This window comes from Erinaceus europaeus, chromosome 16 (genome assembly GCF_950295315.1).
Source record: "Erinaceus europaeus chromosome 16, mEriEur2.1, whole genome shotgun sequence".
NCBI classification, from domain to species: domain Eukaryota; kingdom Metazoa; phylum Chordata; class Mammalia; order Eulipotyphla; family Erinaceidae; genus Erinaceus; species Erinaceus europaeus.
The window spans coordinates 78,941,037-78,955,453 of NC_080177.1; the positions used below are offsets into that span (position 1 = coordinate 78,941,037).

At 43.3% G+C, this 14,417-nt stretch overlaps 1 protein-coding gene across 7 annotated transcripts in view; it reads right to left on the reverse strand.

Moving 5' to 3' along the window:
* The window catches only part of RGS6 (regulator of G protein signaling 6), a 461,089-nt gene extending 455,969 nt beyond the window's left edge, over positions 1-5,120 (reverse strand). For 5 of the 7 annotated variants that reach the window (XR_009545392.1, XM_060175535.1, XM_060175533.1 and 2 more), the window contains exon 1: positions 4,995-5,102. Coding sequence is in view for 6 of the 7 variants with exons in the window: in XM_060175535.1 (XP_060031518.1) it covers positions 4,995-5,078 (84 nt within the window). In the remaining variant the exon portion in view is untranslated. Of the gene's footprint in view, positions 1-4,994 lie in introns of all 7 variants that reach the window. The other 2 variants (XM_007528431.2, XM_007528430.2) reach the window with 1 other exon arrangement.
* Positions 5,121-14,417: the final 9,297 nt, after the last annotated feature.

The following is a 14,417-nucleotide window of genomic DNA, read 5'->3' on the forward strand; positions in this document are numbered from 1 at the left end:
AGCAAACAGGACGGGATGTTCTATCTGCTTGGGCAGAGCCCAAGCAATAAGCATAGAGGAAAAATTAATAATCTCAAATTCCTAAGACCCAGCTCAGACCTATTAAGTGAAAGAACCATCTGTGGCTGAGGGAGGTGTTTGAAGAGCAGCAAGTTTTTTCATTGCCACCAGAATTATAGCTGGGGCTCAGGGCTTGTACCACAAACCCACTGCTCCCAGTAGCCAGTTTTTTCATCTTTCTTTCTTCCTTTCTTCCTTTTTTCCTTTCTTTCAATCTGACAAGACAGAGTTTGCAAAGGGGGGGGGGCAGAGAGAAAGAGAGACACCTGCAGCCCTGCTTCACTGCTCATGAAGGTTTTCCCTGCACGTGGGGAGCATAGACTTGAACCCAGGTCCTTGTTCATGGCAACATGTGCACTCAACCAAGTGCACCGCAGCCCAACCTGAGGAGGACGATTTCTATAAAGCATACCTAAGTGAACTGATGCATGGCTATGCGGATTCACTACACTGGACAATCCAGTGACCCAAAATCTACCAGACCCCGAAATATGAAGAGTACTCACAGGTCTAGGTGGCTTGATGAATAATAAAGGCTTCCTTTTAAATAAAAATTTTCATGGGACCAATACATTTTTTTATACACACCTGCAGTCCAAGATGTGACTGTGGCAAATGAAAAACTAAATTAGAAAGTCTGTTCAAGCCAATAAATAAATCATGCCTTGGGAGAGTGCCGCTTCTCACCATTAGTGACAGAAAACATGAGAAGAAAATGAAAAAGTATCCTGCAAAATGCAGGCTTAATAAACTCCTCAGTGACTACTCGTATGTCAGCAGGTGACCATCCTAAATGACATTTAAAAGTCACAACAACATTATGGGCATAATCATCCTCCTTATTGCTCGGAGGAAGTTTATCCCAAAGCTTCATTTCTCTAGATCTGGCTTTTTTTGTTTTTTTAAATGTCAGCATCTGAAACAACACAACACAGTCCAAGCAAAATTTTCACACTGAAAACATCTGATGAGAGAAAGCAAACAAAAATGAAAACACCATTTGCATATTTCTAAATGTGAATTTGAGTTATTGACATCTTGGGTAACCGTGACCTTGAGGAAATCATGACACAAGAGCACTTGCACAGAAAATGATAGAATTTAGCTGGATTTCCAGATTCACATTCCATTGACATTTTGAGGAGAACGTCCTCTAGTAGGTCAGGGCTGGCCACAGCCAAAGCCAGTCTAAAGCCCTGGGAGTGAAGCAGAGACAGGGTCCCTGGCTCACGCACAGCAGTGGCTACATCAGTCACATTAACGAGGTTTAAAAGTTCCCAATTCTGGGCAGTAGCGTATCTTCTTTCTAGTAGACTAACCGAACAGATCCAAAAGCCTTTTTTTTTTTTAATCAGTTAACCAATATACCATGTCATCTGTATACATATTTAGCCTAGACATAAAGTTGTCAGGAGGAATCAACCTATATTTGCAATATAGAAATCAAATGACTAGCGGTAATTTCTTTAAAGAGCTAGATGATTGGTGACTTGACTTCTCAATTAAACCAAATAAAGGTATCTCCTCCTGCTGGGCTAGCGTCACGGGAGAGAGAGACTCTGGGGCTCGTGGTGGAGCTGGAACACAATGTAATCGCTTTTACTGATCAGAGAAAAATGGCTTTATACCTTCTGAGGTGGGAGTGGCAGGCCAGAAAAAGGAAATGGGTAGGAGAGTGGGTGGAGAGAAGATAGCAAGCTTCCATCTAACCAGTGGGGGTTAAACCAGTGCCCTGCAGGCAGGGCAGGTCTCAGGCAAAACAGTGATTATGTAAATAGACCACAGCATCAAGCAATGCAGGGGAACCTGGTGTGATGACCAACACGGACAGAAACAGAAGGGGTCTTAGAAGCAGAATTAGCCAAAGGAGAAATGATGATCAACATCCTCCCACTGCCTAACAGGCAAAACAAACAAACAAAAGCACTTCCATGAATATGTAGGGAGCTCTTTGCTCTTGGCAGAATACCAAATATTCTAGGGGAAAGATGCTGAGATTACATGACCTTGACAGTTCTTATTAACCTCTGTTAATGCATGGATTTGCAATCTCCTGGGTAATATATATACATATATACATTTATATTTGTATTGTATTCCTGTGTTTTAAGACAAATTGCTGTGTAAATGCACATTAGCCAACGTATGAACAGCACCAACATTTACACAAGTCAGAGCTTCTTTCCCCAACAAACATTACTGCCTCCACAAGACCTAAAGGCAACCCAAGTGCCCTTCATCTCGACCGTACCAGGCAGGATGCAACATGCCTTACCCACTTGATCTAAATGAACCTTCACAATAACTACATGAGATACTCACCTCCTTCACACCTTTTTTCCCCTCCTTTTTCCTAGTGTAAAGAAACAGCCTCATACAAATTAAACAGCTGACTCAAAGAAACTTGGTGAGGAAGTGTCGGAGTTGTGATTCTAACCCAGGTAGGTCTGACTCCAAAGCTCATGCTCCTAGGAGCTTAGCAAAGGGCCTCTCACTTTGAGGTAGGTTAAGAAAGAAAGATTAAAGCACTTCACTTGATTATTGTTTCTTTTTCTTTTTAATTTTATTTATATATTTTATTATTTGATACAAAGAAAAATTGAGAGGGGAGGGGGAAATAGCAATGGAAAAAGACAAAGAAAGACACCTGCAGCCCTGGTTTACCACTCGTGAAGCTTTCCCCCTGCAAGTAGGGACTTGAACCTGGCTGCTTGGACACTGTAATGTGAGCACTTAACCAGGCGTGCCACTGCCTGCCACCCCCATCTATTATTCTATATGCCCCATCAGTCTAACCTTTATCTCTCTCCTTCCTTCCTCCCTCCACCTCTCCCTTTTTTATTTTAATTTTTTCTTATGTTTTATTTATTGGATAGAGACACAGAGAAATTCAGAGGGAAGGGGAGAGAGAGGGAGAGAGAGACACCTGCAGCTCTGTTTCACCACTCGTGAAGCTTTCCCCCTGCAGGTGGGGGCCGGGGGTTTGAACCTGGGTCCTTGAGCACTGTAACATGTCCACTCAGCCACACTGCCTGGCCTGTCACTGCCTGGCCCGTCTCTCCCTACCTCTCTCTCTCCTTTCCCTCTCTTCCTCCCTCCCTTCTTTATTTTCTTTCTTCCTTTATTTTTCTCTTGTTATTACAGTTGCCCAAGCTTCATTGCTTTGAGTCAAGTGTTTTAGATAGAGAAATAGACAGCGAGAGGGAAAGATAGTCATCACACTGGAGCTTCCCCCAGTGCTGTAGGGACCAGACTTAAACCTGGGTTATGTACATATGGCAAGACAGCCACACTACCCAGGTGAGTAATCTTGCCATCTTTAATCTAGTTCTATAGGCTGCAACGTATAAATGTCTCTCTTAGTGACGGGTCCTCTGGTCATTCTTTAACAAAGCAAAGGATTAGGGAGATTGATACCCAAAACAATAGTTTGAGAGTCCTAGTTTGAAAAAAAAAAGTTTTAAAAAGTCACCACAATGACCATATAGAAACATGTAGCTCAGCATTGCACATGTGGTTAACGAAGATGAGAGTTTTATAACATACACAGAAATCAGCATACATCTTAGAGTCAGTAGAATGAATAAACATTAACTCATTGATCTTATTAGTATGCAAAATGGCTAAATTTTCATAAATAGAAAACATTAGGTAGGTGTATAAGAAGCAGTTACTTCCTCAAATTAAACAGCCACACTTTTAACCAATAAGACATGTACCATTCAACAAATAAGACAGGTGCATATTTTCATCTTCAAAGTTATTGTCCTTTCAACGTCCCTATTTAAATTCATAGCATTCATGCCTTCTTCTCAAGGAAAAGAGAATCCAGTTATTTCTGGTTCACTATTCATCTCCTAATTCTTCATTCACTCAATTTTTTTTTTGTCATTTTACCTTCTGATTCTTTAATCCCTCTTCTCACCCCCACTCAATTCTGATGGGCAGTTCTCTCTCTGCATTAATGTCCTTCTTACCTTTCTAACAGCTGCTGCGACACCCAGCCTGTCTTGAACACTGTGCAGTGGGCACACTGCGGCAAGACTCCTAGTCCCAAAGAGACGTTGGTTCTATCAATTCCTGGCATGCACTCTTTTTAGGATAAAACTGTCTCGAATGCAACACCCAGAGATATGATTCTCTCCAGCCTCTGTGCAAAATTTCATGATCAATCTTATGCCCAAACTAGCAGGGGGCTGTTAACCATCTCCAGAACTCTTCCTTTTTTGGAATATACCTCATCACTTGGAATGTTCTCTTACCTCTCTACATCCCACAAAATATATATACATACATACATATATATGTATATATATATCAATTATAGCATATTGAAAAATGAATTCAGAGACACCTCCTCCAAAAGCCCATTCTGACACTGGGAAGCAAGAAATAAAAGCTGACTCTTCTGAAATTATGTAACATTCTCTCTGCATTTCTATTGTGCAAGCTAGCATGTAGACTCCAACAGTTTTTTGTGTATGTCTCACAACTCTGGTAGTTAATATCGACTATCTCTGTATCTCCCACAACACCAAGAGCAGACTTCATATAAACCATCAGTTTGGTGAACAAATGTTACAGCCAGGCTTTTCCACAAAAGGGGAGGTGGGTAAGAACAATGTATCACCATCCTACATTGTTGAGGTACTTTTTAAATCTAAAGCAAACTAAATCAATCCCATACAATCTTTCAAAGGATCATTACCAAGTATGGTAACACCTAGCTTCATTGAATTTTAAAACTGGAAGAGTCAGAGGCTGTGACAAGAAAAAGCACTCATCTATCATATAAGGCAGTTTAGGAAGTAAACATTTGTTCAACTGTCAGTCATCCATCAGGCCTCCAGAAAGGTAAACACACACACACACACACACACACACACACATACACACACACACCCTCAGCCCCAACACTGAACCCAATGCCTTACTTTGTGGTAGACTATCATATTTGGAGAACTGTCCTCTGGGTCAGCAATCCCCACTGCTTTCTGATCCCCAGGTCCCTGAGCCATCCTGAGTGTCTTCGCTCACACTGCAAAAATAAATGAATAGACCATTAAGACATGAAAGAGTTCTACAAAGAAAGCTTTGAAATGCAAAGAACTAAGTATTTTTTTGACAGGTTAGGAAAACAAAAACATGCGATCATTTCTTTTTTTTTTTTTCTTCATTAGCTTGTATAACATTAAAATTTCTTAAAACTAGGGGGTATGATTGTGCTGCTAGCTGCATACATTTCTCTGCTCCCAAAGCAATATCTCTCTGTTTGCAACCCAGAAACAAATACCCTCAGGGTGATTCTAAGCCAGCCTTCAGTGATCTTCTGGATACAGAGGAAGTCAATCATTTTGATACTGGTTTTGTCTTAACAAATCCCACTTTCCAATTAATTCTATGCATTAAAATATGAATATTTTATCAAGGACATGTAAATAAAAACCACAAGGAGATACTAGTTGATGCCCACTGGAATGCTTATCACAGTTTCATTGAAAAATCCAATAACAAGCATTGGCAAGGAAGGATGTAGGGAACCATTGTTGATGGGAATGTGGAAAAGTATGGTAACTATGGAAAACAGTTTAGTGGTTAAAAAATAAAGTTCACAATGGGCTGGGGGAGATAGCAGAATGGTTCTGCAAAAAGCCTTTCATGCCTAAGGCTCCCAATTTCCAGGTTCAATTCTAGCACCACCATAAGTCAGAGCTGATCAATGCTCTGGCCTCTCTCTGTGTAAATTTCTCTCTGTATCTCTCTCATTTAAATAAAATATATTTTTAAAAAGTTAAGGGCAGGGGAGATAGCATACTGGTTATGCAAACAGCCTCTCATGCCTGAGGTTTCAAAGTCCCAGCTTCAATCCCCTATACCACCATAGACCCAAGCTGAGCTGTGCTCCGGTGGTCAAAAAAAAGGCCCAATGTAAAAAGTTAAAAGTGAGGTATAAATCAGATCAAAGGGGATTCACATGTTGATTTGCAGTAATGCTCACACACCTGAGAACTACCCGATGTTAAAACCAATGGTGAGTCAATAAAAGAGTTAAACACAGAATTACTGTAAATGCCGGACATCCTCATTTAACTACGTAAGCCAAAAACTGTAAATAAAATTACGCAAACATCCAAACAGTACTCTTAGCAGCACTTTTTATGATAGTCAAAAGCTGGCTTCAGCTGATGAACAGATAAACAGAACATCCCTACTATCGAATATATAATTCTGTCCTAAAAGTAACGAAGGACTGGCAGCACAATATCAGTCCATCTTGAAAAAGCATGCCAAGTGAAAGGGATCTGATACAAGAGGCCATCGAGCACATAATCATTATGCTATCTCCCCAGAGTGTTTCTGTCCCATCAGAATCTTCTGATGAAGATTCCAGAATGTTTCTGTCCCATCAGAATCTTCATGTAGGGAACTCCAGAGATAACTCAGCAGGGAGAGCTCACACTTCATCATTCTTGGAGCCCCAGGACAAATCCCAATTGCTACAGAGGAGGACTGTGAACAGCATCAAGAGAATTTCATGAGTGGTGAGATGGTGCTGTGGTCTCTCTCTTCTCTGTTGATATCAACCTCAAAATAAAAAAAGCTGGGCAAGGAAGGTAGCATTGAAGCACATGCATGAGACCCTGGGTTCATTCCATGGCACTATTTCTTTTTTTATTTTATTAGCGATTCAATAATGATTTACGAGATTATAAAACAACAGGAGTACAATTCCACACAGTTCTCATCACCAGAGTTCTGTGCCCCATCCCCTCCATTGGAAACTTCCCTATTCTTCTTTTCTTTTAATTATTATTGGTGATTTAATCTTGAGTTACAAAATTACAAGATAACAAGGGTACAACTCCATATCATTCCCACCAGCAGAGTTCTGATTCTCCAATCCCTCCATTGGAAGCTACAGCAGTTCTCATGAGGTTGCAGATATGGGTGAACTATTATTTCTACATCTGTCTATATTTGTAGATTTCTGCCCATTTTTTTCCTATGGTATCATCGTCTCTTCCTTTCTAAGTCACACGGTTTACTACACAAGTCACATGTACTACATCCAAATGTCCCTCCCTTTTTCCTCTTCTCGCTCCTGGTCCTGATGGAGTTGGCATTCAGAGCCCTCTGGTCATCTTCCCTCTGTCATTTCTCCCCCACTGGAAGTATGGACCAAAATTCTTTCTGGGGAGCAGAAGGTGGGAGTTCTGGCTTCTGTAATTGCTTCTCCACTGGACATGGACATTGGCAGGTGGATCCTCACCCCCCCCCCAGCCTGTTTCTGTCTTTCCCTGGTGGGGTAGGGCTCTTGAGAGGTGAGACTTCGGAACACACTGATGAGACGTGATCTGCCTGGGGAAGTCAGGATGGAATACTCACAGAATCTGTTAATGAAATCCTATACATCCCCAATATGGTAGTAGCTAGAGTGTTGGGAAGGTTTTGATGTCCAGAGAGCTTCATTGTGCCATGCAAGGACATGGTGAAAAGTCTGTCATTTATGAACCAGCAAGCAACTCGCCAAACATCAAAACTACCCAGTCATTAAGCTTGGAATTCCCAGTCTCCAGAACTCTAAGAAATAAAGTTTTTTTTTCATAAGCTCTCCAAGACAAATGTTATCACTAAGAGCCTGTCAGAGTTATTTGTAACTATCTTCATCGATTGAATTGAATGTTCCAGATTGGAGAAGTCCATTCACACGAGATACCTAGAATAACAGATGCATGGAGACAAAAGCGAAAACTGACCATGACCAGAAGCTGAGGAAAGAAGGGAAAGGGGTGACTAGTGCTGGTTATGGGGTCTCATTTGGGAATGATGAAAATGTTTCTAAAAAGAAAGAAAGAAAGAAAGAAAGAAAGAAAGAAAGAAAGAAAGAAAGAAAGGAAGGAAGGAAGGAAGGAAGAAAGGAAGGAAGAAAGAAAACACTTCTGAACTCATCAGAGGTGATGACTATAGAACACTGTGAGTGTAAAATGCCACTGAAATGCACACTTTAAAATTATGATTTAGGGGGCCTGTCAGTGGCGCACACACAGACATCTTATATACAAGGACCCAGGTTCAAGCCCCCATTCCTCACTTACAGTGGGGCCACGTCACAAGAGGTGAAACAGGTCTGCAGGTGTCTTTTTCTCTCTCTCTGTCACCTAGTTCTCTCAATTTTTCTTTGTCCTATCAAATAAAGAAGGAAGGAAGGAAGAATAAATAGTCACTGGGAGCCAGTGGATTCATGGTGCTCAGCACCAAGTCCCAGTAATGCTGCTGATGGCAATTAAAAAAAAAAAAAAAAGGAAAGAAAAGAGAAAGAAAAGGAAGGGAAGGGGAGGGGAGAGAAGGGGAGAGAAGGGGAGGGGAGGGGAGAGAAGGGAAGGGGAGGGGAGAGAAGGGGAGGGGAGTGGAGAGAAGGGGAGGGGAGGGGAGAGAAGGGGAGGGGAGTGGAGAAAAGGGGAGGGGAGAGGAGGGGAGGGGAGGGGAGAGGAGGGGAGGGGAGGGGAGAGGAGGGGAGGGGAGGGGAGAGGAGGGGAAGGGAGGGGAGAGAAGGGGAGGGGAGGGGAGAGAAGGGGAGGGGAGTGGAGAAAAGGGGAGGGGAGGGGAGGGGAGAGGAGGGGAGGGGAGGGGAGAGAAGGGGAGGGGAGTGGAGAGAAGGGGAGGGGAGAGAAGGGAAGGGGAGGGGAGAGGAGAGAAGGGGAGGGGAGGGGAGAAAAGGGGAGGGGAGAGAAGGGGAGGGGAGGGGAGAGAAGGGGAGGGGAGGGGAGGGGAGAGGAGAGGAGGGGAGGGGAGAGAAGGGAAGGGGAGGGGAGAGGAGAGAAGGGGAGGGGAGGGGAGAAAAGGGGAGGGGAGAGAAGGGGAGGGGAGGGGAGAGAAGGGGAGGGGAGTGGAGAAAAGGGGAGGGGAGGGGAGGGGAGGGGAGAGGAGGGGAGGGGAGGGGAGAGAAGGGGAGGGGAGGGGAGAGAAGGGGACGGGAGAGAAGGGGAGGGGAGGGGAGAGAAGGGGAGGGGAGGGGAGAGAAGGGGAGGGGAGGGGAGGGGAGAGAAGGGGAGGGGAGGGGAGGGAAGAGGAGGGGAGGGGAGAGAAGGGAAGGGGAGGGGAGAGGAGAGAAGGGGAGGGGAGGGGAGAAAAGGGGAGGGGAGAGAAGGGGAGGGGAGAGAAGGGGAGGGGGGAGAGAAGGGAAGGGGAGGGGAGGGGAGGGGAGAGAAGGGAAGCGAAGGGAAGGGAAGGGCTAATGTGTACTGTGTGAATTTCACCTCTAGTAAGAAAAATGAATATTTTTGAGTTGACCTTTTTAAAAACTCAAGAAAAGTAGCAATGAGATGATGGCAAGCATATGGAAATTTGGGGTCAAGAAGCAAGTTCATTTCTGAGCATGACGGCATATTTGCTATGTGACCTCAGGCAATTTAAAGAACCAGTTAGGTCCCCCTCTTTAACTTCCTTTTAAAAGGAACGTAAGGGGGCACAGTATATGCCCAGATCCATGCCAAGGCACCTGCTTCTACACTGCTCTCATCAACAAAATGTGAAGCCCTCTGAGTATTCACAGGTCAGGGTCATAGACCCAGTGCAAACAAGCACCAGATAAAGCCATACAAGTCCTAGACAAATGTTATCACTAAGAGCCTGTCCGAGTTATTTGCACAGAATTCCAAGGCTTCTCATCAAGGTAACTTTTATAAATACCACATCTGACAGAAAAGGCCACTTCGATTTAAACTAAAAACTCAGGAAGCATTTTATTATAAAAATAAGTTGATACCAAAGGTCACTTCATGAAAATAAATTTGGACAGGAGACAGAGGAAGATGCAAGACTGTATCCTTCATATGAAGAATTCAATTGCCCAAAATGTCTATCTGATGATTATCATGTCCACTCCTTGTCATTTATGAATCAAGACTGATTTTAAAAATCAGATGACATGAAAAACTATAGAGCAGGGGGGTCGGATGGCGGTCCACTCAGTTGAGCACACACATGTCCATCTATCTGCGAGGATCCAGGTTCAAAACCCTGGCTCCCACTTGCAAGAGGGAAGCTTCACAAAGGGTAGAGCAGTGGAGCAGCTGTCTCTGTCTCTCTCTCTCTCTCTCTCTTTCTCTCTCTCCTCTTCATCTCTTATCAATTTCTCTCTGTCCTACCAAAAAAAGGAGAAAAATGATAATTGGGAACAATGGATTCATTGCACAGACACTGAGCCCCAACCATAACCCTGATGGCAAAAAAGAGAAAAGAAAAGAAAAGAAAAGAAAAGAAAAGGAAAGAAAAGAAAAGAAAAGAAAAAGAAAGAAAGAAAGAAAGAAAGAAAGAGACAAAAAGGAAGGGAGGAGAGAGAGAATAATACCATATATCACTCTTTGATCTCTACCCCACATATCATCGGTAATTCTATGCCTATTGGACAGCATGGGAATACTGATTATTGCTTAAGCAGTGTTCTTTAAAGTAAATGAACCTCACCCTGTTTTGTTTTTTTACACCCTTTTATGCATCTACTGTTTTGCCTTAACAGAATAAGATAGAGCTTGAGACCCCAAAACTGAGTCTATTCGTGTATGCTCGTTTACCTACGTTACCAGAATCCTGTTGTGTTTCTATGACTTTGTCTTTAAATGGGTACTTTCACTTTCAAGAGCAAATAATTATCCAGCTAGAAAACTGTGTCACACAGCAAGACTGGAAATGACCTAGAAACAATGGTGTCAGCCTCCCTTTCTGTGCTTCACCCACTCAACCACACCAGAAACACTGCGCTAAAACGGGCTGCTGTCCAGGACTGGACTTGAGGTGGCTACCTGAGTGCTGACAGTCTGTCGTGGGGCTTTTGGTGAACCGAGTCTGTGGTAGAGATGTTTCTGTCTGGGGTTCCCCCTCTCAGCTTGTTGTGAAATTCAGACAAGTCATTTAGCTTTTTTGCATCTAGAAAGAATCTTTTCTACAACAGTGAAAGAACACCCTTCTGATTAATCTATCAACAGATGTTAAGGTCACTGACACAAAAACTCTGTAGGTAAGAATGTTCTAATAAAACACAGGCACTTCAAATCTAGGGGCCATTGCACCTACAGGGTTCCATGTTCACTCCGTAAAATGTGGTATTAGTGTCTTTCAACGAAAGGACGATGAAAATGAAATGGTGGTGAGTCGGTAAAGCAGCTCACAGAGACTACAGTCTGCAGCTTTGCCATGTGCACAACCCAGGTTCAAAGCCCAGCTCCCACCACACTGGGGGAAGCTTCAGTGCTGTGGTCTGTCTGTCTGTCTGTCTCTTGCTCTCACTCTTGCTCTGTGTTTCTTTCTGTCTATCTTTAACTGAAAAAGTTAACCTGCAGCACTGAAGCACTGGGGATGACACAAATTAATTAAGTAAATGGAAAAAAAAATGTATCGCCACTAGGGTTGTCATTGGGGCTCGATGCTGGTACTGCTAATCCGCTTTATTGTTGGCTTTTATTATACTTGATAGGACAGAAAGAAATTGAGAGGGAAAGGAGATAGAAAGAAAGATAAGACACCTGCAGACCTGCTTCACCGCTCCTTAAGCACCCCTCCGCCCCCCCACCCCCGCAGGTGAGGAGCAGGGGCTCGAGCCAGAGATGATGATCGTAGTGTGGAAGCGCTCGCGCCCCATGAGGAGCTGGCCAGTCTTGCAATGATGTGATTCCTCGCGCCCACCTTTGCTGCAGTTTTTATGAGATGTTCGTGAAATGACAGAGTGCGATCGAGAGTAACGCCAAGACAGACTGGCTGGGCTTCATGCCGGATTCTCGTATCGCCAAGCTGCACATTAAGCTCACGCGAGGCCGAGGCATGGTGTAGATGGAAAACAGATGATACCGTTTTTGCAGTGCTAGGGATTAGTCGCCATTTTTTACAGTAATCAGATATCAGAGACATGTCTTTCGTGAGTGTTTCCTCGAGGATGTCGAACTTGGATGCCTGAGTTGCACAGCAGATGTCATCGGCGTAGATGGACTTCCTTGAAGAAGTTTCTGGGAGGTCATTGATGTAAATATTAAATAGCGTAGGAGCCAGAACAGAGCCCTGGGGGAGGCCACTTGAGACAAGTCTCCATCTGCTAGACTTGTCACCCAGATGCACCCGGAATCTTTTGTTTTGGAGAAGAAACGATATAGTGTTGGCCACCCATGGAGGCAGGCATCTTGAGATCTTGACCAGGAGACCACGGTGCCAGACCATGTCATAGGCTGCTGTGAGATCAACAAAGACAGCACCGTCTTTAAATTCTTCTGGAATCCATTTTCAATATAAGTTGAGAGGGCCAGGGCTTGTTCGCAGGTAGATCTTCCTGGGCGGAAACCAGCCTGGGCGGGTGATAGGAATTTCTCTGTAAGATGAGAAATACGTGACAGAAGCAGCCTCTCATAGAGTTTGTCACACACAGAGAGGAGAGAAATTGGTCTATAGCTGGCGGCCAGTGTTGGGTCTTTCTTTGGTTTTCAAAACCCCCAGTAAAGAAAATAAATACAAAATAAAAATAATAAAGGCTCTCCAGAATGTTCCACGTCACCTCTCTTCCATCACCAGTGCCTGTGACTTAGTCCATCTTTTTCATGGCAATGTTTATGCTGAACTTCTCCAAGAATCAGGGACCTGCCAGGGGAGGAGCCTCCTCCCAGACTCACAAGGCCGCTCCTCATGACGCAACCCTTGTAATACTACCACCTGCCACTAGGTGCCGTGCGACTCAACATCTTTTTTTTTTTTTTTTTTTTTTTTTTCTGTTATTGAAGGGAATCAATGCCAGTGCCTGCACTACGAATCCACTGCTCTTGGAGGCTATTTTGTCCCTTTTGTTGTCCCTGTTGTTTAACGAAGTTGTGGTTATTATTATTGTTGCTGTTGATGATGTCATTGTTATTGGATAGGACAGAGAGAAATGGAGAGAGGAGGGGAAGACAGAGAGGGGGAGAGAAAGACAGACACCTGCAGACCTGCTTCACCGCCAGTGAAGCGACTCCCCTGCAGGTGGGGAATCAGGGCCTCGAACTGGGATCTTTACACTGGTCCTTGAGCTTTGCGCCACGTGTGTTTAACTTGCTGCACTAGCACCCTACCCCAACATCTATTCTTTTGTTTTTTAATGTTTATAGTAGTTTTATTCATAATTGTCAAATATTGGGAAAAAATTAGATACTTTATTTATTTATGGTCACCAGGGCTCAATGACTGCTTCCAGAGGACATTTTCTCCCATTCTCTCTCTCTCTCCTCTTTTTCTTTCTTTTTTTTTTTGTTTTGTTTTTAATTTCTTTAATGGATGATTAATAGCTTACAGTAAAATACAACAGTTTATACATGTGTAACATTTCCACATAACAATACAACCCCCACTAGGTGCTCTGCCATCCTGTTCCAGAACCTGATCCCTCCCCCCACCCTAGTCTTTGACTTTGGTGCAATACACCAACTCCAGTCCAAGTTCTGCTTAGTGTTTTCCCTGCTGTTTTTCAATTTCTGTCTGTGAGTGAGATCATCCTATATTTTCCCTTCTCTTTCTGACTTATCTCACGTCACATGATGTCTTCAAGCTTCATCCAAGATGGGGTAAAGAGGGTGAATCCACCATGTACCTGAGACTTTGGAGCCGCAGGAATAAGAGTCCCTTGGCAGAACCATTACGCTATCTACCCCATTCCCATTTCTGGTTTCCACATAACAATTCAACTCTCCTCCAGGTCCTCTTCTGCCATCATGTTCCAGGACCTGAACCCTCCTCCCCACCACCCCAGAGTCCTCTGCAATACAGCAAACCCAGTCCACGTTCTCCTTTGTGGTTACTGTACAACTTTTTTTTTTTTTTTTTGTGATTGTATTCATTTCAGTGAAGGTGCCTTTAAAATTTAGACGGAAAAGAATACTACCAATATTTTTCTCTATGCATTTGACAGTTTCTGGTTTAACATTCAAGGAGTGTTAAAACCCTACTATTGTAGTGTTGCTGTTAATCTATTGCTATAGCCCTTTCAGTAGACGTTTGATATATTTATATGGCCTCTCACTGGGTGCATGGACGTTAATAATCGTTCAGACCTCTTGATTGACTGATCCTCTGAGCATTAAGTAATGTCCATCCCTATCTTTTTATATTTTGTTTGTTTTAAGGTCTATCATGTCATATTGAGAATAATAGCTATTCCTGCCCTTTTTTGAGGTCCATTGGTTTGTATGGTAGTTTTCCATCCTTTCACTTGAGTGTCTGTTTGTCTTGTTAAGTGGGATTCCTGCAGAAAACATATGGTTGGGTTATGTTTTTTCATCTATCTTCCTACTATGTGCCTTTTAATAGATGAATTCATGTCATTGGCACTTATTGATATTACAGAATGA